This window comes from Notamacropus eugenii, chromosome 4, assembly GCF_028372415.1.
Source record: "Notamacropus eugenii isolate mMacEug1 chromosome 4, mMacEug1.pri_v2, whole genome shotgun sequence".
NCBI classification, from domain to species: Eukaryota; Metazoa; Chordata; class Mammalia; order Diprotodontia; family Macropodidae; genus Notamacropus; species Notamacropus eugenii.
The window spans coordinates 258,383,566-258,407,570 of record NC_092875.1 but is presented as its reverse complement, the minus strand read 5'-3'; the positions used below and the strand labels follow the sequence as shown (position 1 = coordinate 258,407,570).

Below are 24,005 nucleotides of genomic sequence, written 5' to 3'. Positions count from 1 at the left end.
AATCATGAAAACTATATTTGTTAACGGACAGTTTCTGCACCTGGAATTGTTTAAAGTTATGCAGGTAGAGACTGGTGGTTACTGGATCTCAATGAATGGTCTCCACGTCTAGTGTTTTTTCTATTATGCTGTACTGATTTTCTTCCAGGGGAAAACAGAAACTTAGAAACAAACTGAAAAATCTCTTTTCTCATCTCCTTCTCCATTAGGTGATAATGTATGGAGGACAGTAGAATGAAATAACTATAAAATTATTTTTATTCTTGGTCATTGTAGCTGCCAAGAGAGGAGGAATAATAGGTTATTGCTTTCATTTACTTATTGAGTGAAATCATGCCTTCATTTCTAGCTGTTGCTGTGTATACCGTGCTAAGTATATATTTGTTCACGTGCTGTCTGCTCCATTAGATTGTTAGCTGTTTGAGAGAAAGGACTGTCTCTTGCCTCTTTTTGTGTCTCCAGCACTTAGCACAGTACCTGGAACATGAGTTGCTTAATAAATGTCTGTTGATTGGTTTTGTTATTTCATCAATTAGACTGTAAGATCCTTGAGTGCTGGGGCTGCCTTTTACAAACCCTTTTTGTATTTCCAGCTCTTAGCACAGTGCCTGGCACATAGAAGACATTTAATAAATATTTCTTGATTAATGGGCTCAGTCTTGAATAGCCCATTGCATATAACCTTTTGAAAACATCACCTGCCATGATGGTGGTGATTCTGATAGATACACCCTTACTTACCACACTCCTTTCTTTATTCTCTTGAGAGAGTAGTGTTTTTATGAATTTACTAGGTGTTGTCTCTCTAGAAGCTTAGGCAGTTAATTGCCTTTGTCTCATTCATTGGTAAGGGAGGCTACTTGACGGGCTGGCGGGCAGTTAAGTGATGGAGAGTTTACTAAGAAGTCTTTTAGGGAGAAAATGTAAATAAATGGTGGGGGAAGGTATCTGTTATAAAGAACAGACAGCATAGCATCTTCTCTGTGTCCTCTGGAATAGTGTGAGGTTACTCTAAGGAGCTGGAATCATTTAAATCTTGAAATAATTTTTGTAGTTCAGCCCTTGGATGCTATGTAGGCTATAGAATATGGAATAGCATAATTTATAAGAGGTGTTGGGATTAATAAAATAATAATTAATTAAAAATAAAATACTCTGTTGTTTTGATACTCTCCTGTGTATTTTAGATTCTTAAAATCATTCTGATATTTTCTTACTTGGATAATCATAGAATGAAACTCTCTTGGACCACTCAAGGGCAACTGAAAATAAGGAGGGTAGTTCTCTGTGCACCACTATATGCTGTTGTGCTTTTAAAAATGGAATAGGTTACTCATAGAGCTGTAAGGTTTTTGTTTATGGCGTATGTGTAACCATGCAGTATTAGAATTGGAAAGGGTCTAACTTTCCCTCTTTCCCACCTTATTTTACAATGAGGAAAACCCTAGGGTTTTAAAGTGACCTACCCAAGGTCACACGACAAGTTAATGATTGAACCAAGATTCAAACCCAAGTTTTTGACCCCTAGACCAGTGCTCTTTGCACTGTACCAAGTTCTAAGTCTACTGAATTTCCCATATTATTTTTGTCTTATTGCCAGTGGATGCTGGAACTCAAAAGGGAAAAATGCATTAATGAATAAGTCTGAACATTCCCAGTGTACTTAATTTAACTTCAAAGATATGTAATTTCATTAGCGGGGTACTCCTCCCCAGATACTGGTTACAGTCTCTCTTGAAAGATGGCATTGAGGTCCATAGAGAGTAACATCATCATCGTCGTCATCATTACCGCCAACGCTAGCATTTACGTAGTGCTTTAAGGTTTCCATACATTATCTCATTTGAACCTCACACCACCCCTGTGAGGGAGGTGCTATTACTATCCCCATTTTACATATGAGGAAACCAAGGCACAGAGCACTTAAGTGACTTGATCATCTAGTAAATGTCTGAGGTAGGGTTCAAACTTGGCTCCTCCTGACTCCAAGTCAGGACTGTACTCCTGCTAGCATAGCAGCATGTATTGAAACAGAATTTGATCCTTGATTTTTGTTTATTCTGTCAGCTCTTCTTTTGATTATGTCACCTTGTAATCAGTACATATCTCTTCTTTAATTTCAATCCAAAAAATATTTTATAGGTACTAGGAGTAAAAAGACAGATGTGACATAAGTCCTGTTCTCAAAGATATTACAATCTAACATTTTTTTTTCCTTCAAAGTATGGAAAAACACTAATGGAATTCACTGTGATGGAAATCACTTCTCTCCAACAAGGAGCTGGTTGGTGAAGTAGAAATGAAGGGGATGGTGAAGAGTGACAGTAACAAGGGATACAAGGGTTTGGCATGAACTTATAAAAACATTTGTTAGCAGAACTAAAACTTAGAGCTGAGACTGCTGGAGAAAACTAAGAATGACATATAGGTTTTTCTTTTTTTTTAAAGTAATATTGCAGAAAAGAGGAGGTTTAAGAAAGGAGTGAGCCCCTGCTTGGTCGGGGCAGAGAGGGTGTTGGCAATGCATGGTGGAGAGAAGACAGAGCTGCCCAACTCTTAATTTGCTTTAGTTTTTCTCTCCTGAGGAGAATAAGCTTCAGATTAGAAAATAGACCAAAAAATGGGTAATAGGGAGCTGATCAGTATGATGAGTAGGGAGAAAATAAGAGAGAACTTAGCTCTTACTAATGTTCTCAGGCTCAGATGAGCTGTATCCTAAGGTTAAAAGGTCTGGTGGATGTGATTGATTCTCTGCTAGAGATGGAAAATGGGAGAAGTGCCACAGGATTGGGCTCCCAATCTTGACTGTCCCTCATATAGCTTCCAAATTGATTTTCCTAAAGTACAGTTCTGCCTGTCAACCTGTCTCCCTCTCCCTGCTCAATAAACACCAGCTACTCCTCATTACCTCTAGAATCTTGACTCCTGTTTGTCATTTCAGTGTCTTCACAGCCTTCCCACCAACTACTCTGTTAAACTTTTCACTCATCGCTCCTTTCATACACACTGGCTTTTATGTTGTTCCTCACGTATCATCTGTCTTTCTGCCTTTGCACAGCTTATTCCCCATGCCTGGAGTTTATATCTTCCTCCCTTCTGCCTCTTAGAATCCCTCACTCAAGTTATTACCTTCTTTATGAGGTATTTTCTTCTCTACTCGCAGCAGCTAATGATTTCTGCACAAACCACCTTATTTTTTTTTAATTATTTTTTAATGTTTAACAATCACTGCTATACAATTGAGATTTTATCCCCCCCCACACCTACCCCCCACTACCCGCCTCCCTCCCCACGACTGCATACAGTTCTGTATAGGTTCTACATATACTTTCCTATTGAGTACATTTTCACTATAGTCATGCTATGTCGTTGGACTAAAATAAATGGAAGAAATCATATAACAAATCAAAACATGATACACAAACACATACACATACACAAACATGATCTGCTACATTCTGCGAATGACTTCCATATTTCTTTCTCTGAGTGTGGAAGGCATTTTGCCTTAGAGAACCACCATTGGGATTTTATTATTTTTTTTTTTTAAGAAGTTCTTGCGTTATTACAGAATTCCAGGTCTACCAGAAAAAACTCTCGCACACTGTGGTCGTTGCTGTGTGCAAAGTTCTCCTGGTTCTGCTCCTTTCACTCAGCATCAGGTCATATAAGTCCCTCCAGGCCTCTCTGAAGTCTTCTTGTTCATCATTTCTTATGGCACAATAGTACTCCATTACATTCATATACCATAATTTATTCAGCCATTCCCCAACTGATGGACATCCCCTTGACTTCCAGTTTTTGGCAACTACAAAGAGTGCTGCTATAAATATTTTTGTACATGTGGGACCCTTTCCCATTTTTATGATCTCTTGGGGATACAGTCCTAGTAGCGATATTGCTGGGTCAAAGGGTATGCACATTTTTGTAGCCCTTTGGGCATAGTTCCAAATTGCTCTCCAGAATGGTTGGATGAGCTCGCAGCTCCACCAACAATGAATTAGTGTTCCAACTCTCCCACATCCTCTTCAGCATTTGTCATTTTCTTGTTCTGTCATGTTTGCCAATCTTATAGGTGTGATGTGGTACCTCAGAGTTGTTTTGATTTGCATCTCTCTAATCAACAGTGATTTAGAGCATTTTTTCATATGATTATAGATATCTTTAATTTCTTCTTCCGAAAATTGCCTGTTCATATCCTTTGACCATTTATCAATTGGGGAATGACTTGTATGATTATACATTTGGGTCAGTTCTCTATATATTCTAGAAATGAGGCCTTTATCCCCGAGCTTAGCTGTAAAAATTCTTTCCCAGTTTACTACATCCCTCCAGATTTTGGTTGCATTGGGTTTGGTTGTGCAAAAACTTCTCAGTTTAATGTAATCAAAATTATCCATTTTGCATTTCATAATGCTTTCTATCTCTTCTTTAGTAAAAAATTCTTCCCTTCTCCATAAATCTGATAAATACACTATTCCTTGCTTCTCCAGTTTATTCATGGTATCAATCTTTATACCTAAATCATGTACCCATTTGGACTTTATTCTTGTGTGTGGTGTCAGGTATGGGTCTATGCCTAATTTCCGCCACACTGTTATCCAGTTTTCCCAGCAATTTTTGTCAAACAGTGAGTTCTTATCCCAGAAGCTGGGGTCCTTGGGTTTATCAAACAGAAGGTTGCTATATTCCTTGCCTATTGCGTCTTGAGTGCCAAGTCTATTCCACTTGTCTACCTCTCTGTTTCTTAGCCAGTACCAAGTGGTTTTGATAACTGCTGCTTTATAGTACAATTTGAGGTCTAGTAGCGCTAGGCCACCTTCCCAAGCATTTCTTTTCATTAGTCCCTTTGATATTCTGGACCTTTTGTTTTTCCAAATGAATTTTGATATTATTTTATCCAGCTCTAGAAAATAATTGTCTGATAGTTTAATTGGTATGGCACTAAATAACACCTTGTTTTTTTTTGCACATAATTAAATGTGAACCTGTTGTCTCCTTGGTAGATTGTGACAAACTGTCCCTGTTCTGTCCTGTCCTCCTTGTCCCCCACCTGCCTCTCTTAGCATTTTTGTCTGTATACATGATGCTGAAACCAATGTAGGTTTTAAATAAATGTTTCTTGGTCTATTATTCCATTGTCTTTCATTTTAATAGCTTATTTTTTTACGTTCAAATCTAACATAAAGCTTAAATTCATTGAGGTATATGATAGGGAATGTGGGTCCAATTCCACTTTCTTCCACATTGCTAACTAGTTTTCCCAAGCACATCTGACCAATAATAAGTCTTTTGCCCAGTTTTGGTTTTTTGTATAAATTTTCTATAAGTTTATCCACACGGATCTTTTGTCTAAATGTCTTTTTGCTCATCTTGATCTTGAGCCACCTGAGGGACTCCCTGTTTTCCTGATCCATCAGCCCCACCCTCCTTTCACCTCCTTCCGTATCTTCTTGATCTCATGGTCTGCACCTTTATTAATTTCCTAGCTGCTATCTAGAATTCTTTATTCCTAGATATTCTCTTATCCCCAACCTATTAATCTTTAACTATGGGCAGTTTCTGTCATGTAATTCTTCCTTACACTCCCTGGAGACCATTTCTACAACAAATGATTTCTCATCCATCTTTAGGCTTTTTCATTGGAGGATGGAGGTTCATATCCTAGCTCTACTACTTAACCACCTGAGTGACCTTGGTCAAACCACTGAACCTCTATGGACTGCAGTTACCTCATCTCTAAAATGAGGCTGTTGAACCAGATGATGTCTTCTAGCTCCAAATCATGCAATGTGGATCTGTCCCCCTTCACTCCCTTCCTTCTGCTAGCTCATCTTTCACATAGCTTCCAGACTTCAAGACACTATATAATCTGACATTACCCTACCTTTTCATCTTTATCTTATAACATCCTCTTCATACTATTTGCCCTAGTCAAACTGGGCTCTTCACCATCTACCTTACATGTCCTGTTTCTTTCTGCCTGCCATTTTTTATCATGTTCCACATGCCTAGAATGTCCTTTGCCTATATTTTATCTTCTTACAGGTTGAATTTCTATGTGTCCTTTAATATTTGAATGCTGCTTCTTCCAGATAGCCTCCCTGATTCCCTCAGTTCTTAAGGATTTCTTATTCTTCCCTCTTCCCAGTTCTTCGTACCTTTTTAGGCACATATATTATTTTGTATTGTGGTTTTTGTCTGTGCCATATGCCTTACTTCTAGATGGTAATTCCTAGGCAGGGATTACATTTTATCTGAAATGTGTCTATTATGTCTAATTCTTGTTTTTGTTTGTCTTTCATTTTCAAAGAGGACCATGACATCAGGGAGGTGATGCCATGACTTACAAGTGAATTAGATTTAAGTGAGGCAGGGCTGTGCAAAGTCATCTGCCTCACTTTCTCCTCCAGAGCCATCTGGACCCAGGGGCAAGATGTAGATCAGGACAACTGGAGATGGCCCTGTGTGCAGTGGAGACCTTGGCCATTTTAAGCTTAGATCTTTCCCAGATCTCAGTTTGACTGAGGCAATGCCCATTCAATGATTAAGGGTAGATGAGAAATGAGGCAAAGAAGAGCCTCTTCTACCTAGTAAAAAAAATTAATCCGGGAGGGAAAGACCTCCCTCAGGGTTCTTGGCCAAAACAGAAACAGTTGCTATTTTACTCTGAGCCATCAAGGCCGAAATAATGACCAGATGGGCTAGGATGAATTGTTGGCCAGTCAATGAGAGCCAGAGTGATTTGTGTTTAAGAAAGAAATCTAGCTCATAAATGCCAAGATATCTTGTGAGGTTTCAGCGATCAAAAATTTACATTCCTTTGGGCAGAGTACCTGCAGGTAAGGGTATTATACCCTATGTGGATGGAGGAGAGGAGAGGAGAAGCTATGTTGCCCAACTGGAATTGGCTAGTTGGGTTTCCAGTGGGGTAGCTCATACTTCTCACAGGTTGTTGTCTGGCCTTCATTCTCGAAATGCAAAGTGGCCAGCCTCACTTTCTCCTCTGGAGCCATATGGGCTCAGTGGCAAGATATAGATTGGGATGACTAGAGATGGCTCCCATATCTAATGCCTATTCTTCTCTCAGATGATGCTTAATATGTGTTGAATAGAATCGAATGGAAATTTGGACAGGGTCTGATTTTGCTTATTATCTGAAAAAGTTATGATGGAACAATTTGCTTTTTTAATCTTGATTACCAGATTACTTTCCAGCTATAATATAATAATATAATAGCCACAGTACAGTGAACCTCATCAGTTTACCACCAGGAGTGGGGAATCCAAGGGATTTTAGAGCCGTTTAAATATAATACTGTAATAATTTAGCAATTTCCATCTCTTCCAAAAATTGGAAAAAACTACATTCAGAAGTACCTTTAAGTACAATACTGAATATAATTCTCTGTCTCACTTCTCTATTGAACACTTAGGTATTAATGTGGATTTTATTTTTAATGAGTATACTCCATTGGATAATTCTGAGTTGTTGAATCTGAATGAATACCTTACTTTTCTTACACCTATATAAATAGCTATGTTATATAACATGCATTTTTAGAAAATATCAAATATCCACGTTCATATAAGGATGACACCCACCTGGATCATGTGGGCTCAAGAAAGCAGAATTAGAAACCATGGATGGACAAAGACACCAAGTTAGGCTTAAAGTAAGGATAAACTGCCTAACAATTCTAGCTGTCCCAAAAGCAATGAGCTGCCTCAGGGAGGTAGTGGATCCTTCTCCGTGGAGGAGTTTAGGTAAAAGCTGCATGACCACTTGTTAAGTATGTTATAGTGGGAGCTCTTTTTTCAAATGTGGCTTAGATGAAATGGTTAACTTTGAAGTTACATGATTCTGCGATGTCATTTTCAGACTGCTTATACATTATTTAGAATAGTCTTTTAATTAGCATTTCTATTTTCATGTATAAATTTATAAAATTGGCCCTAGTCATACTTTTCTGTGACTATAAAGGCTTTTCATTTTTAAATATCTGACTAAATTTTCATGTGAAATGTATAAGAAAATACTCTTACAATCCATTTTAACTGATCATAACTTGTAAGTAGAGGTGAAAGGAGAAGATTCATACTTACATTCCCCAATTAGGAAGTGGAGTAGATGAACTTTAAAGACTCATTAACATATAAATTCTGATTTTTTTCCCTTTATGATGGTTTTTAATTTAGCTTGTTCAGTGACCCACATAAATTCCATTAAGACTATCTATGACGATAGAAAATTGGTTGAGTTGCAATTTTATCAAATAGGCATGTCATAGCAGATGTTATTGTAGTTAAAGGACCTTGGGATTGCTGTACATACTAATGGTAGGTAGATACACATGGCTAAAAAAGTAAAAGGAATACATAAATCTGATTCAAAATAATGTTTCTTTGTGTAAGCATATTCTTTACACAACTAGTAGAAAAAAGATTATGAAAAGATTTTTAATATTTCATCTACAAAGGTATCAGATAATATAACTTTTACTACAGATGGTATTAAAAAGTACTATTAATGTAATAGCTAATTTTACTATTTTATATGTTGGCAATTTGAAAGATTTTAAAAAATTAAAGTGGGAAATGTGATGTAGTGGAAAGATAATAAATTACATCTCTGATATAATTTCCTCCTCAAATCTAATTTTATAGTTATGCATGGAGCTCTGCCTTTCTGTCTGTCTATCAGTTTATATATAAAATATGTATATATACACATACATGTATATGTTTTATTTACTGGATTTGAAGTTAATTGATATAAGAAAATTCCTGTAAGGAAACCTCCTCCACCAATGATAATTGGCACCTGGTCTAAAATTTATTGTCTTAGATAGAATGTCCTATTTAAATGAGAGGTTAGGTGTCTTGCCCAGGAATTCCCTCTTACCATAGCCAGAGTATTTTAGAGCAAGATTTGAACCCAGATTTTGATTCCAGTGTAAATTCTCTGTTCTGTATACAGGCCTCTCATTTGATCTTCTTAAGAAGTAATTTTTGTCTTTTGTTTTGTTTGAAATGATCAGATCACAGATATGTCAGTGCAAGACTGAGGGAAACTAGTCACTTGCATAGAAGGGGAACCTTGTCAAAGTGTGAGGGTTAGAGGTTCCAAATTTGGAATTATGAGTAGAGATGGGGAAGAAATTGGTATAAATAGGTGAGAACAGTTGTATGGAACATTTTCAAAACTTCCTCTGAAAAAACATAAAAACCAGTGTGGTTAAATAAATAAATAGCTTCCCATTAAGCAGGAAGAAAGAGGACAAAGAAGGGAAGAGAAAAGAGGAAAGAGAAAAGGGAGTACAGGGTGGATTGAATTGTATGAGAACATTTTGAGTGACAACTGGTCATTAAGCTCAGAGGATTCAGAATTGTACTAATTAATGTGATGCGTTAGAATGATATATTAAAAAGCTTGAGTTGGTGAGAGTAATGGAGAAGTTAATATTTCTAAATAGTGATAGTGATATTAATTTTAATCCTCAAGACTCTGTACTGTATGAGGCCACTCATAATGTGGTTCCCATTTTTATACTAAGGAAACTTGGATGATCCTATAGATCATATATGGATGAAGACTTGTGGGTATGGGAACATTCCTTTGTACTTGTATGGGGCAATAAATAACTTGACATGATTTGACAGTTAAGTGGAGCGCCTGCTATATCTCCAAACCTCTTGTAGAATTGCATGTATCCTTCCAAAGTAAGTATGGGAACCAGTGGTTGGTCCCTGGTTGGCCATACTTTAGAATACCTAAAGCTAAAATTTACATTTATAAGATAGGTTAAAAATGTTCTTATGAAAATGAACATGTTTCTTCCTAAACCTCTATCTAGAGTTCCTTTTCAGTGCACTTTGTAAAGTCAATTAGATAATAGGTGTGACTTGTACTCAAGAAGTCCTGAGTTCAAATCCTGATTCAGACACTTGAGGCAAGTCAGTCAACTGCTTTTCAGCATCAGTTTCCTTATCAGTAAAATGAGGGAGTTGGATTGGTTTTTAAGTTCCCTTCAAGCTGTAAATTTGTGATCCTAAGGAGAGGAGCCATGGCTACATCTCCTTATTTCTAGCTTTGTACGTAATTAATGAGGATTGCTACTGCTAATTCTGTGTATTGTAGTTTTCCCCACATTGATAATAATATATATGCTGAAAAACTGAGAATAAAAGCTTCAACTATTTTGCTGGAGAGAGAAAACTCTAATTTTTCTTTTTTTTCCTCAAAGATTACCCTGAAGGCAATAATTCAAGTGATTATCTTGCTCAAACAACTGTGTATCTTCCAGAAAACTTCACATATTCTCCTTACCATCCATGCCCAGAAAAGCTGCCTTACATGAGTAAGTGAAACCTAATATTAATTCAATGAAATGTTTATTTGTGCTGCAATTCATACTACAATGGCGCCATCAGCTCATTGATGTGGGAATTTCCTCCATCACTGAAAATTGCAACCCATTCATGCCTTTACATTCTCTATAATTCTTGTCCATGTTCTTCCATAGATCTGTCATGAAGACTTTAGAAGGGACCAGTTGAGATCCTTTCATTTTATAGAGTAGGAAACTGAGACAAAGTCAGGTTAAGTGACTTGACCAAGGTCTCATGGGTAATAAGTGGCAGAACTGGAATTTGACCCCAGATCCTATTACTCCAAATTCTGTGCTCTTTCTTTTGTACTGCATTGAGGTTTTCTAAGTGCTTTTTCTTCTTTTACATTTCATGGGCTCCATTAAAGCTAGCCTATTTTGTTCCTATATTCTCTCAGTCATATCCCTTATGATACTTCTTAAACATAGGTCATTATTGAAAATGTGCTGCAAATTATTTGTGCCCACCATGCGTCTCCTCATTGCCCTTGGGACCAACCAGCCTACCAGTAATTTTATTACTGAGATTGATGGTGATGATGATGATAGCTAGCTTTACCATGGTGCTTTAAGATTCACAAATCCCTTTACACACATCTCTATGAGGTAGGTGCTATTTTTGCATACATTTTTACAGATGAGGAAACTGAGGCTGAGAAATGTTAAGGGACTTACCCCGGGGTCACAGAGCTAAGTAAGTAACTGAGGTGGGATTTGAATTCAGGTCTTCCTGCCTCTAAATGCAGGGCTCCATTTACCTCATCACCCAGCTAAACTACAGATTATGATGTTCTGAGATTCTCAACTGTATAGAATTGCTAGGAGAATATTATTGGTGAAAAGATGAATTTTTATGCAAAGGATCAATTTTGAATTGTTAAAACACCATTTGTTTTCCTAAGTGTAATTGACCCCACTCCTTTCCTTCTATTCAATTTTAGTCCCTCTCATTTTCCATCTGTAGGGCTGTATCAAAATATATATATATAGATGCTGTTTCTTAAATACTTATTGTAAAAACACTGATAGGCCTCTTAACCTAGCTTACATTATTGGCCTCCTCATTGGCCCTTGATAGAAAAAGTAGCTTGAGTACTTTTATTTTTTTATCTATGTTTCCCTTAGCCATTGAGAGGCAGTCTGGTCCAATGGAAAGAACACTGAAGCTTGGAGGCAGACAACTTACTTCAAGAGGTCCTGGCTCCACCGCTTACCAGATGTGTGGCAATGGGACTCTCTGAGTTTATTCTCTACAAAATGGACAAAATAATATGTGTACTTCTTACCCCTGGGAATACTGGAACAAAGTCATAGGTTCATAGGTCCTTAAAAGACCAGAGAACCCCTAGTCTCAAAGGATTCTTAACCTAGGGTTTATTAAAATATATATATGCATATTGTATATATATAATATATATACATACACACAAATTTATAATACACACACATATACACAGATGACTGTATTTCAATATAATCAGTTCCCTTAGTTATCCTACTTGCTTCATTTTATACATGTACAACCATTATTCTGAGAAGAGGCTTCACCAGACTTCCATCATGGTGCAAGAAAAGGTCAATCTCTGCTCTGGTCTACCCTTTGCGTTTTACAAAGTAGGAAATCAAGGCCCATAGAGGTGAAATTATCTATTCAAAATTACACATCCTAATTAATAGAACTGAGATTTAAAACTCAGATCTTATAAACTTAAGCCACTATGAATGTGAGCTTGTATATTCTGTTCCAAAATCTGAAAGTGTCATCTGTGCAGTAATAAAACTGTTAAGTAATGTTTTTGCTGATATGCCAGTTACAAAAATCTGTATTAGGTCTTATCCATGGCTCCATGGAATGTCTCTTTTTTTCTTGCTGTTGGCTATATTGATTATTTTATTAGATCAACATAGTTAGAAAATTGTTAACGAAATATTGAGAGGGTGGCATTGGAAATGAGGAATTAGGGTTCAAATATTTAAAACAATTTTATTCATTTTCAATTTATGAAGTAAAACAAGCATTTCTATAACATGGTAGAATAACAAAAAAAGATGATTATACATGTAACTGCAAGCCTATCATGTATTATTTGCTATTTCTTTTAAATATAATAAATTTATTTTTTCCCATTTTTTCTTCCCTCCCCCTCAGCCTAGAGATATGTGTGTGTGTGTATACATGCATATAAAAATCATTCTGTGCGTATTTCTATTTGTTAGTTCTCTCTCTGGATCTAGATAGCATCTTCCTTCATAGATCCTTTGTAGTTAATTTGGGTTTTTATAATAGTCAGAATGACTTAGTTGCTCAGAGTTCTTAAAACAATATTGTTGTTATTATATACAACATTCTCGTGATTCTCTTCATTATTTCATGCAAGTCTTTCCATGTTTTTCTAAGATCACTGAGCTCATCCTTTCTTATAGCACAGCAGTATTCCATCACAATCATACACCACAACTTATTCAGCCATTTTCCAGTTGACAGGCATCCCCACAATTTCCAGTTCTTTGCATTAAGAAGAGACCTGCTATAAATATTTTGGAACATATAGGTTCTTTTCCTTTTCCCTTCTGTCATTTAAAATCACAGAATCTGGACCAGTGGCCTCATGTCGAGATCACAAGTGAGTCATGATGATGATGACGATGTCATATGTAGAGTGTAGTCTAGCCAGAGTGGATCCTCTCCTAATAGACATAACAAAGTGTGTTTATTATAATGGAAGGCTCAGTTTGTATCTTACTGTATTACTGAAAGAGAAGGGAAGGTGGGGTGGTGCATGATTTGGGATAGAGGGCTACAGTGGTGATATCTGTACTCAAGGAGACAAGCAGGAAAAAAAGAAGCATTTATTGAGCACTCACTATAGGTCAGATACTGTGCTAAGTGCTAGGGATACAAATGCAAGCAAAAAGATAGTACCAACACTCAGTGTATTTACATTCTAATGGAGGAAGACAGCCCAAAAAAGGGAGCTAAAGAAAATCTGATGACAAAGCTCAGAGAATTCAAAGCACAACCAAGAGAGGAATAGATCATGACTGGATTGAGCACATCCTTAGCATGGAGGCACCATATTGGAAGAATGTTTCAGATTGAGAAGATGGAATAAAAATTAAATACACAATGAAACCAGCTTTTGTGTTCCCATGGCTTCATAAACCTGGATAGAGGTGAGCTGCATATGAGGAACGGGTTAATTGAAAGCTAGCTGAATGACTATGCTCTAAGAGTGGTTATAGTTGAATAAATGTTAACTTTGGGGGATATATCCAAAGGAGTACCCCAGGGAACTGTTCTTAACTTTGTGTTTATCTTAGTTTTCTTCAGGGATTTTGATAAAAGCATGGGGGGCATGATTATCAAGTATGCCCCAATGAGGGAAGGTTAGCCAGTGCCCTGGATATCAAAAGGTTTAAGGTTTAAGTTATGAAAGACTTTAAAGGAGTCAGATGGTGGTGTACAATAAATGAGTCCCTGTTTTCCCCTAAACAAAAATTTTTTTAAAAAAGCTCAAACTCCTCCAAATAAATGTAGAAAATTCTGATGGCAAAATCCAGAAAAAGTTACAGTGAGTCATTCATCCAGCTCATGTTGGCATAGGGAGACAGAGAGGTCTGCAGACATTGAAAATGGAGTCAAGCCATGAACCTGCTCCAGCACCTGGGGAGATGTTGTTAACCTACACAAGAAGAGGTTCCACCAGGACCTCATCAGGGCCATAGCAGGGTGTCTCTATGGGGATGGGTATCTAGTGGTAGTTTTGTTACTCACTACCCAGTTCTAGGCCATAGATCCAGGGTGTGCTGAGAAGGGGACAGTGTGTCCTGGGGTGACCCTGGGCCATATACTGAGAAAGGAGAGCAAAGTTCCCCAATTGATTAATGGTCAAAGGATATGAACAGGGAGTTTTCCGAGGAAGAAATTAAAGCTTTCTATAGTCATATGAAAAAATGCTCTAAATCACTACTGATTAGAGAGAGGCCAATCAAAACAACTCTGAGGTATCACCTCACACCTATCAGATTAGCTAACATGACAGAACAGGAAGATGATAAATGTTGGAGAGGATGTGGGAGAGTTGGAATACTAATTCATTGTTGGTGGAGCTGTGAGATGATTAAACCATTCTGGAGAGCAATTTGGAACTATGCCCAAAGGGCAGAAAAATGTGCATATCCTTTGACCCAGCAATATCGCTTCTAGGACTGTATCCCAAAGAGATTACAAAAATGGGGAAAAAAGGGTCCCACATGTACAAAAATATTTATAGCTGCTCTCTTTGTGGTGGCCAAGAACTGGAAGTCAAAGGGATGCCCATCAATTGAGGAATGGCTGAACAAGTTGTGGTATATGAATGTAATGGAATACTATTGTGCTATAAGAAATGATGAACAGGAAGACTTCAGAGAGGCCTGGAAGGACTTATATGAACTGATGCTGAATGAAAGGAGCAGGAGAACTTTGTACACAGCAGCAACTACAGTGTGTGAGGGATTTTTCTGGTTGACTTAGCCCTTTCACAGCAATGCAAGGACCTAAAAAATTCCCAGTGGATTCGAAGCAAAATGCCTTCCACATCCAGAGAAAGAACTATGTAATTGGATCACAGAATGAAGCAGACCATTTTCCCTTGTGTTATGCTTTGTTTTGTATTGTTTTCATGGTTTCTCCTATTTGTTTTAATTCTTCTATGCAACATGACTAAGGTGAAAATGTATTGAATAAGAATGTAAGTGTAGAACCTATATGAGATTGCATGTCATCTCAGGGAAGGAGAAGGGAGGGAGGGAGAAAGGTGGGGAAGCGAGGGGGAAAAAATCTAAGATACATGGAAGTGATTGTAGAAAACTGAAAAGAAATAAATTGATTAATTAAAAAAAAGGAGGGTGAAGCACGTAGCACCTGTATGGCTCAGACCTCAGAGTGAGGACTTTGTTCCAGCATCTATCCTAGCTTACAACATAATAACTAAGGAAGGAATCCCAAAGGGGAGCCTGTGGTTCTATTCTAATTCAATAGAGCTTTCCATAGAGTACAGAACAAGGTACATGTGGTATTCAGTCCTGTGCATCATATTTTACCCCACAGCAAGGCATCTAGAGTAATGTATTCAATTCTGAGCATCATCTTTTAGAAAGGACTTTGACAGACTGTAGTTTCCATAAGTGAGATCAGCATCATAAGGAGATTGGAGACCATCAGGATGTGTAATGGGGGTACAGTACATGTCATGAAGCTTAGCAGATCTCTTCTCATAGCTACTCCTGAAAAAGTAATTCTCCCAGGATTACTCTTTGATCACTGTGTTTGGGGAAAGATGCACAAGCAAAGGAGGCAGCCACAGAACCAAGGACCTGTTTTGGATTACTCTAGGAAGCACTGTGCTCACCTCTACACATGAGGAACTGCCATAGCTCCAAGAGGAGAGGAAGGACAAGAGTTCTCCTCTCTCTCCTCTTGGGAATCCCCAAAGAGAGTCTTGCAGAATTCCCACATGCTCTATAGATGGCAGGAGAGAGCCCAGAGTAGTTCCTTTTAGGGTTATCTAAATGAGCTCCTGTTCTTGGCTCTATAGTCAATCCTCTTTGATACAGTCTCTTCTCCCCTGGCTGTCATCATGAGGAAGAAGAGATTGCTTTGTCAGCGTAAAATCGCAGATGAGGGGACTCAGCTCAGGTTCATTTGTATCTTGTAAGATGGCTCCGGGAAGCTCATTTCCGCATATGCTCCATGAAAAGTGCTCCGGTGCTATCAGTTAAAGGACCTGGGAGTATTCAGCCTAGAAAAGAGAAGTTTTAGGATGGATATGAGAGCTGTCTTTGAGTATTAGAAGGGCAGTCATATGGATGAGGGATTAGGCTTGTTCTGTATGGTCCCAGAAGTCAGAATCCAAACTTGTCAAGAGTCATATTTGAGCTAGACATAACATAAAACTTTTCTAAGAGACCTATCTTGAAATGGAATGGGCTACCATGGGATTCCATTACTGAAATTTTTTTTATTGTTGTTGCAAGGCCATCAGGATTAAATGACTTGTTCAGGGACTCACAGCTAGTAAGCGTCAAGTGTCTGAGTCTGGATTTGAACTCAGGTCCTTCTGACTTCAGTGCTGGTGCTCTATCTATTATACCACTTAACTGCACCTGCTGGAATTCTTCAGGGTGAACCGACTGGTACATTCTCAGAACATTGTAGAGCAATTGTGTCAAATTTGTATAGAAACGAGGGCCACTAAACTGTACATAAGGATTCCTATGGGTTGAATGTTGACTTTGAAGACCACAAATAAGCTTATCTATGTTTTATTGTATTTTTATTTATTTTGAAAAATATTACCCAGTTACATTTTTATCTGGGTTGGGTCACACTCCGTAGTGTTGGCACCTGGGACAGTCAGTAGAGACTGTCTTGTAAGGAAGGCATCTTGAGATACTGGCTCTTGAAGGGGAGAAACCTCCTCTTGGGGAAGAGAAAGACCCAGTATAATATGGGAGTGTTTCTTACTTTAATTAATCTTACAGACACTGTGCTGAGCTTTGCTGATAGCACAATAGTACCACAGGTCTTAGCATTCTTTAAGTTTTTTGGTTCTCTGGGACAAAGGCCTGGTCACTCTGCCCAAGTTACGTACCTGTTTTCAAGACTGAAATTAGTCTTGATAATATTCTGTTATTGTTTTTTGCGGTTTAGTTGTTTTTTTTTTCAGTTAACGTTCAATAGGATTAAGTGACTTGTCCAGGGTAACACAACTAGTAGGTGTCTGAGGTCAGATATTAACTCAGATCTTCTTAACTCCAGGCCCACCTAGCTGTCCGTGATAATGATCTAATGAATGAGAAATAGAAGAAAAGTGTAGAGTTGAAATTATCATAAGACGTTTTACAGTTGGCTAAAATTTCTTAAAATGCAAAGTTTAGTAGATTTTTTTTTGTTGTGTTGAATAAGAACATTATAATAAGATATCTACACATAAAGTCTTACTAACAAGCAGACAAAAATAAAGTGTTAAATCTCTGAAGATTATTATACCATATATATGTATACACACATATATGAGAAAATTGGTTGAGAATAGTATTACTCAGGTTGATTTTCAATTCAACTTGATCAACAGTAGAGAAAAAATTGGAATATGTGATTGTCTTCGAAATTTTTCTTAGAGTAGCAGAGAATACAGTCACTAGGATTCTATCAAAATATAATTTTGTCTTCAGGGTCAAGTTGAGATGAAATATTTGGTTAAATCTTTTTCAGTAACGATATCAAGGCTTTGAATGAATAATTCAGTGTTAGTTTTAATATTTATAGATACTCCATGGGCAAAACTGCACTGGATTTCATTACATTACTGAGAAGTTCTATCCAACTAGATGTTGTAGAAAAACTGCATTTTCTCAAGTATAAGAATTAAACGGTACTTACAACTAAATTATTTTTTTTTTTGGTGGTTGTAAAAAATGTGTAGAATCATCTGGAGCAGTTTTGTTTTTTATTAACATTAACATTATCGATTAATCTTTAATATTTTAATCCTTAAATTACCCAAATAAAGTCCATTTTGGGGACAAAAGGCCATATTTTTCCTTCTGTGAATTCCATTTTGATTTATGATTATTTTTAGGCTTTTTTAAAATAACATGGGGCAGGGCTCTTTCTAGCGTGCAATCTTGGTAGTGACTACAATCTGTAACAGTAATACAGCAAAGCGATGAGTAACAAGTCTTTCTCAGGGGAATTAAATTATGTTTTCAATCTGGGTTTAAATAACTCAAAACTAGGAAAGAGGGAGTGTGTGTGTGTGTGTGTGTGTGTGTGCACACATGTGTGTGTGTACATGAAGAGTAGAAGAATGAAAACAAAATAATGAAAGTGAATGAGTACACCTGACCTTTGTAGTCTCATAACTTCATTAATCTAGATGTGAGTGGAATCCTATTGGTTCTTTCAGATGAGGCCAGTTATTTCATTATGTTAAAAGAATTTTAATGTATGGTCAGTTTTTAAAACAATTTCTCTCAATGAGAATCATGCCATCTTAGAATTGGAAGGAACTTTAGAGATCACTTAATCCAATCTCATCTCCTTTCCTCCTTCCCCAAATACATGAATCCCTGATGGGTAGACATGATCATCTAGTCTCTGCTTTGAGTACTTCTGGTGATGAGGAGCTCAGTATCTTAATAGACAGTCCAGGTCTTGAAGTTTTTTTTTTTTTTAATTAAAAGGTTTTTTTTAAAAAATTATTGTTTAAAGAAGACTTCAGAGAGGCCTGGAAGGACTTATATGACCTGATGCTGAGTGAAAGGAGCAGAACCAGGAGAACTTTATGCACAGCAACAACAACAGTGTGTGAGAGTTTTTTCTGGTAGACTTAGATTTTTGTAATAACACAAGAACTTCTTACCAAAAAAAAAAAAAAAAATCCCAATGGAGGATCTCAAGGCAAAATGCCTGCCACACTCAGAGAGAGAAATATGGAAGTCACTCACATATTGTAGCAGATCATGTTTGTGTATGTGTATGTGTTTGTGTATCATGTTCTGATTTGTTATACGATTTCTTTCATTTATCTTAGTCTGACTACATAGCATGACTATAGTGAAAGTATACTCAGTAGGAAAGTATATGTAGAATCTATACAGAATTGTATGCAGTCGTGGGGAGGGAGGGGGGGAATGGGGGGCAGGTGGGGGGGATAAAATCACAATTGTATGGCAGTGATTGTTAAACATTACAAAATAAAAAAAAAATTATTGTTTATTTATTTTTCAGTTCTCAACCTTCACTTCCACAGGAATTTGAATTCAAAATTTTCTCCCCATCTTCCCCCACCCCAGGACAGCACGCACCCTATCCACCCCTTCCTCCAGTCTGTCCTCCCTTCTGTTACCCCATTCTTCCATCCCCTCCCCTCTGTTTTCCTGTGGGGCAAAATGGATTTCTATACCCCATTGCCTGTACATCTTATTTTCCAGCTGCATGCTAAAACAATTTTTAACATTCATTATTAAAGCTTTGAGTTCGATATTCTCTCCCTTCCTCCCTCCCCACACACCCTCATTGAGAAAACAAGCAGTATAGGTCATACAAGTGTAACCATGCAAAACACTTCCATAATAGTTATGTTGCCAAAGATTAACCATATTTCCCTCTGTCCTATCTTGCCCTGCATTTATTACATTCTCTCTCTTGACCTGTCCTCCCACAATAGTGGTTGCTTCTGATTATCCCTTTCCCCAATTTGCTGTCCCTTCTATTATCTTCCCTCTCCTATCCCCTTCCCCCTTGCCTTCCTGTCTATATCCATTTGAGTGTGTGTTATTCCCTCCTTAAACCAAATCCCATGAGGGTAAGGTTCAGTTATTTCCTTTCATCTCCCCCCTCTTCCCCTCATGACAAAAGCTCTTTCTTTACTCTTTTATGTGAGATGATTTGCTACATTCTACTTCTCCCTTTCTCTTACTCTTAGTGCATTCCACTCAACAGTAAATTTTATTTTATTTTATTATTTTATTTATTTTTTTAAATGTTCTACAATCACTACCATAAAACTTAGATTTTTATCCCCCCCCCGCACCCCCCTCACCCCCCTCCCTCCCCAAGACAGCATACAATTCTATATAGGATCTACATATACTTTCCTATTGAATATATTTTCACTATAGTCATGCTATGTAGACGAACTAAAATAAATGGAAGAAATCATGTAAGATCAAAATATAATACACACACACACACACACACACACACACACACACACACACAAACATGATCTGCTACATTCTGTGAATGAATTCCATAGTTCTTTCTCTGAGTGTGGAAGGCATTTTGCCTTATAAAACCATTGGGAATTTTTTTTTTAAAATTCTTGCGTTATTACGAAATTCCAAGTCTACCAGAAAAAACTCTTGCACACTGTGCACAAAGTTCTCCTGGTTCTGCTCCTTTTGCTGAGCATCAGATCATGTAAGTCCTTCCAGGCCTCTCTGAAGTCTTCTTGCTCATCATTTCTTATGGCGCAATAGTACTCCATTACATTCATATACCATAATTTATTCAGCCATTCCCCAATTGATGGGCATCCCCTTGACTTCCAGTTTTTGGCAACTACAAAGAGAGATGCTATAAATATTTTTGTACATGTGGGACCCTTTCCCATTTTTATGATCTCTTGGGGATACAGTCCTAGTAGCGCTATTGCTGGGTCAAAGGGTATGCACATTTTTGTAGCCCTTTGGGTATAGTTCTAAACCACTCTCCAGAATGGTTGGATGAGCTCACAGGTCCTCCAGCTCTCCCACATCCTCTCCAACATTTATCATTTTCCTGTTCTGTCATGTTTGCCAATCTTATAGGTGTGATGTGGTACCTCAGAGTTGTTTTGATTTGTATCTCTCTAATCAAAAGTGATTTAGAGCATTTTTTCATATGATTATAGATATCTTTAATTTCTTCCTCTGAAAATTGCCTATTCATATCCTTTGACCATTTGTCAATTAGGGAATGATTTATATAGTTGTATATTTGAGTCAGTTCTCTATGTATTCTAGAAATTAGGCCTTTATCCCCAAGATTAGCTGTAAAAATTCTTTCCCAGTAAATTTTATTTTTTAGGTATTCTCCCTTCATATTCAGCTCACCCTGTGTCCTCCGTCTATGTGTATGTGTATGTATATATATATATATATATATATGTGTGTGTATATATATATATATATATACACATATATATGTATACCCACACACACACCCCCCATATACCCATACACACATGTATCATATACACATACATACACATCCATACACACACTTATATAAATTCCCTCTAACTACCCTAATACTGAAAAAGGTCTCATAAGTTACAGATAACATCTTTCTGTGCAGGAATGTAAGCAGTTCAACTTTTATGAGTTCCTTAAGGCTCCTTTTTCCTGTTTACCTTTTCATGTTTCTCTAAATTCTTTTATTTGAAAGTCAAATTTTCTATTCAGTTATGGTCTTTTCAAAAAAATGTTTGGAAGTCCTCTGTTTCATTGAAATTCCATTTTTTCCCCTGAAGTTTTGCTGGGTAGGTGATTCTTGGTTTTAATCCTATCTCCTTTGATCTCTGGAATATCATATTCCAAACTCTTTGATTCCTTAGTATAGAAGCTACTAAATCCTGTGTTATCCTGATTGTATTTCCACAATACTTGAATTGTTTCTTTCTGACTGCTTGTAATATTTTCTCCTTGACCTGGAAACTCTGGAATTTGGCTCCAATATTCTTAGGAGTTTTCCTTTTGGGATCTCTTTCAGGAGGTAATTGGTGAATTCTTTGCATTTCTATTTTACCTTGCGGTTCTAGAATTTCAGGGCAGTTTTCCTTGATAATTTCTTGGAAGAAATTTTTTTTATCCTGGTTTTCAGGTAGACCAATAATTTTAAAATTATCTCTCCTGGATTTATTTTTCCAGGTCAGTTGTTTTTCCAAGGAGATATTTCACATTGTCTGCTATTTTTTTATTCTTTTGATTTTATTTTATAATTTCTTGGTGTCTCATAAAGTCATTAGTTTTCATCTGCTCCAGTCTAATTTTTTTTTATTATTAAATTTATTTATTTAACTTTTAACATTCATTTTCACAAAATTTTGGGTTACAAATTTTCTCCCCTTTTATCCCCTCCCCCCCCAAACACCAAGCATTCTAATTGCCCCTATGACCAATCTGCTCTCTCTTCTATCATCCCTCTCTGCCCTTGTCTCCATCTTCTCTTTTGTCCTGTAGGGGCAGATAGCTTTCTATACCCCTTTACCTGTTTTTCTTATTTCCTAGTGGCAAGAACATTACTCGACAGTTGATCCTAACACTTTGAGTTCCAACTTCTCTTCCTCCCTCCCTCCCCACCCCTTCCCTTTGGAAGGCAAGCAATTCAATATAGGCCATATCTGTGTAGTTTTGCAAATGACTTCCATAATAGTTGTGTTGTATAGGACTAACTATATTTCCCTCCATCCTATCCTGTCCCCCATTACTTCTATTCTCTTTTGATCCTATCCCTCCCCATGAGTGTCGACCCTGAATTGCACTCTCCTCCTCATGCCCTCCCTTCTATCATCCCCCCCACCCTGCTTGTCCCCTTATCCCCCACTTTCCTGTATTGTGAGATAGGTTTTCCTACCAAAATGAGTGTGCACTTTATTCTTTTCTTTAGTGGAATGTGATGAGAGTAGACTTCATGTTTTTCTCTCACCTCCCCTCTTTATCCCTCCACTAATGAGTCTTTTGATTGCCTCTTTTATGAGAGATAATTTGCCCCATTCAATTTCTCCCTTTCTCTTCCAAATATATTTCTCTCTCACTGCTTGATTTCATTTTGTTTTAAAGATATGATCCCATCCTATTCAATTCGCTCTGTGCACTCTGTCTCTATGTATGTGAGCATGTGTGCATGTGTAATCCCACCCAGTACCCAGATACTGAAATGTTTCAAGAGTTACAAATATTGTCTTTCCATGTAGGAATGTAAACAGTTCAGCTTTAGTAAGTCCCTTATGACTTCACTTTGCTGTTCACCTTTTCATGGTTCTCTTCATTCTTGTGTTTGAAAGTCAAATTTTCTTTTCAGCTCTGGTCTTTTCATCAAGAATACTTGAAAATCCTCTATTTCATTGAAAGACCATTTTTTCCCCTGAAGTATTATAGTCAGTTTTGCTGGGTAGGTGATTCTTGGTTTTAGTCCTAGTTCCTTTGACTTCTGGAATATACTGTTCCATGCCCTTCGATCCCTTAATGTAGAGGCTGCTAGATCTTGTGTTATCCTGATTGTATTTCCACAATACTTGAATTGTTTCTTTCTAGCTGCCTGCAGTATTTTCTCCTTGACCTGGGAACTCTGGAATTTGGCCACAATGTTCCTAGGAGTTTCTCTTTTTGGATCTCTTTCAGGCGGTGTTCTGTGGATTCCTTGAATATTTATTTTGCCCTCTGGTTCTAGAATCTCAGGGCAGTTTTCCTTGATAATTTCATGAAAGATGATGTCTAGGCTCTTCTTTTGATCATGGCTTTCAGGTAGTCCCATAATTTTTAAATTGTCTCTCCTGGATCTATTTTCCAGGTCTGTTGTTTTTCCAATAAGATATTTCACATTATCTTCCATTTTTCCATTCTTCTCTCTTTGTTCTGTGATTTCTTGGTTTTGCATAAAGTCATTAGCCTCCATCTGTGCCATTCTAATTTTGAAAGAACTATTTTCTTCAGTGAGCTTTTGAATCTCCTTTTCCATTTGGCTAATTCTGCTTTTGAAAGCATTCTTCTCCTCATTGGCTTTTTGAACCTCTTTTGCCAATTGAGTTAGGCTAGTTTTCAAGGTGTTAATTTCTTCAACATTTTTTGGGGTCTCCGTTAGCAGGGAGCTGATCTGCTTTTCATGCTTTGACTTCATGTCTCTCATTTCTCTTCCCAGCTTTTCCTCCACCTCTCTAACTTGATTTTCAAAATTCTTTTTGAGCTCTTCCATGGCCTGAGCCCATTGGGTGGGCTGGGACACAGAAGCCTTGATTTCTGTGTCTTTGCCTGATGGTAAGCATTGTTCTTCCTCATCAGAAAGGAAGGGAGGAAATGCCTGTT

At 37.4% G+C, this 24,005-nt stretch overlaps 1 protein-coding gene across 1 annotated transcript in view; it reads left to right on the top strand.

The window, feature by feature from the left end:
• Positions 1–24,005, top strand: part of B4GALT6 (beta-1,4-galactosyltransferase 6) — a 92,158-nt gene that overhangs the window by 24,280 nt on the left and 43,873 nt on the right. The window contains exon 3 of the mRNA XM_072604478.1: positions 10,248–10,361. Within this exon, the coding sequence (XP_072460579.1) occupies positions 10,248–10,361 (114 nt within the window). The remainder of the gene's footprint in view (positions 1–10,247; positions 10,362–24,005) is intronic.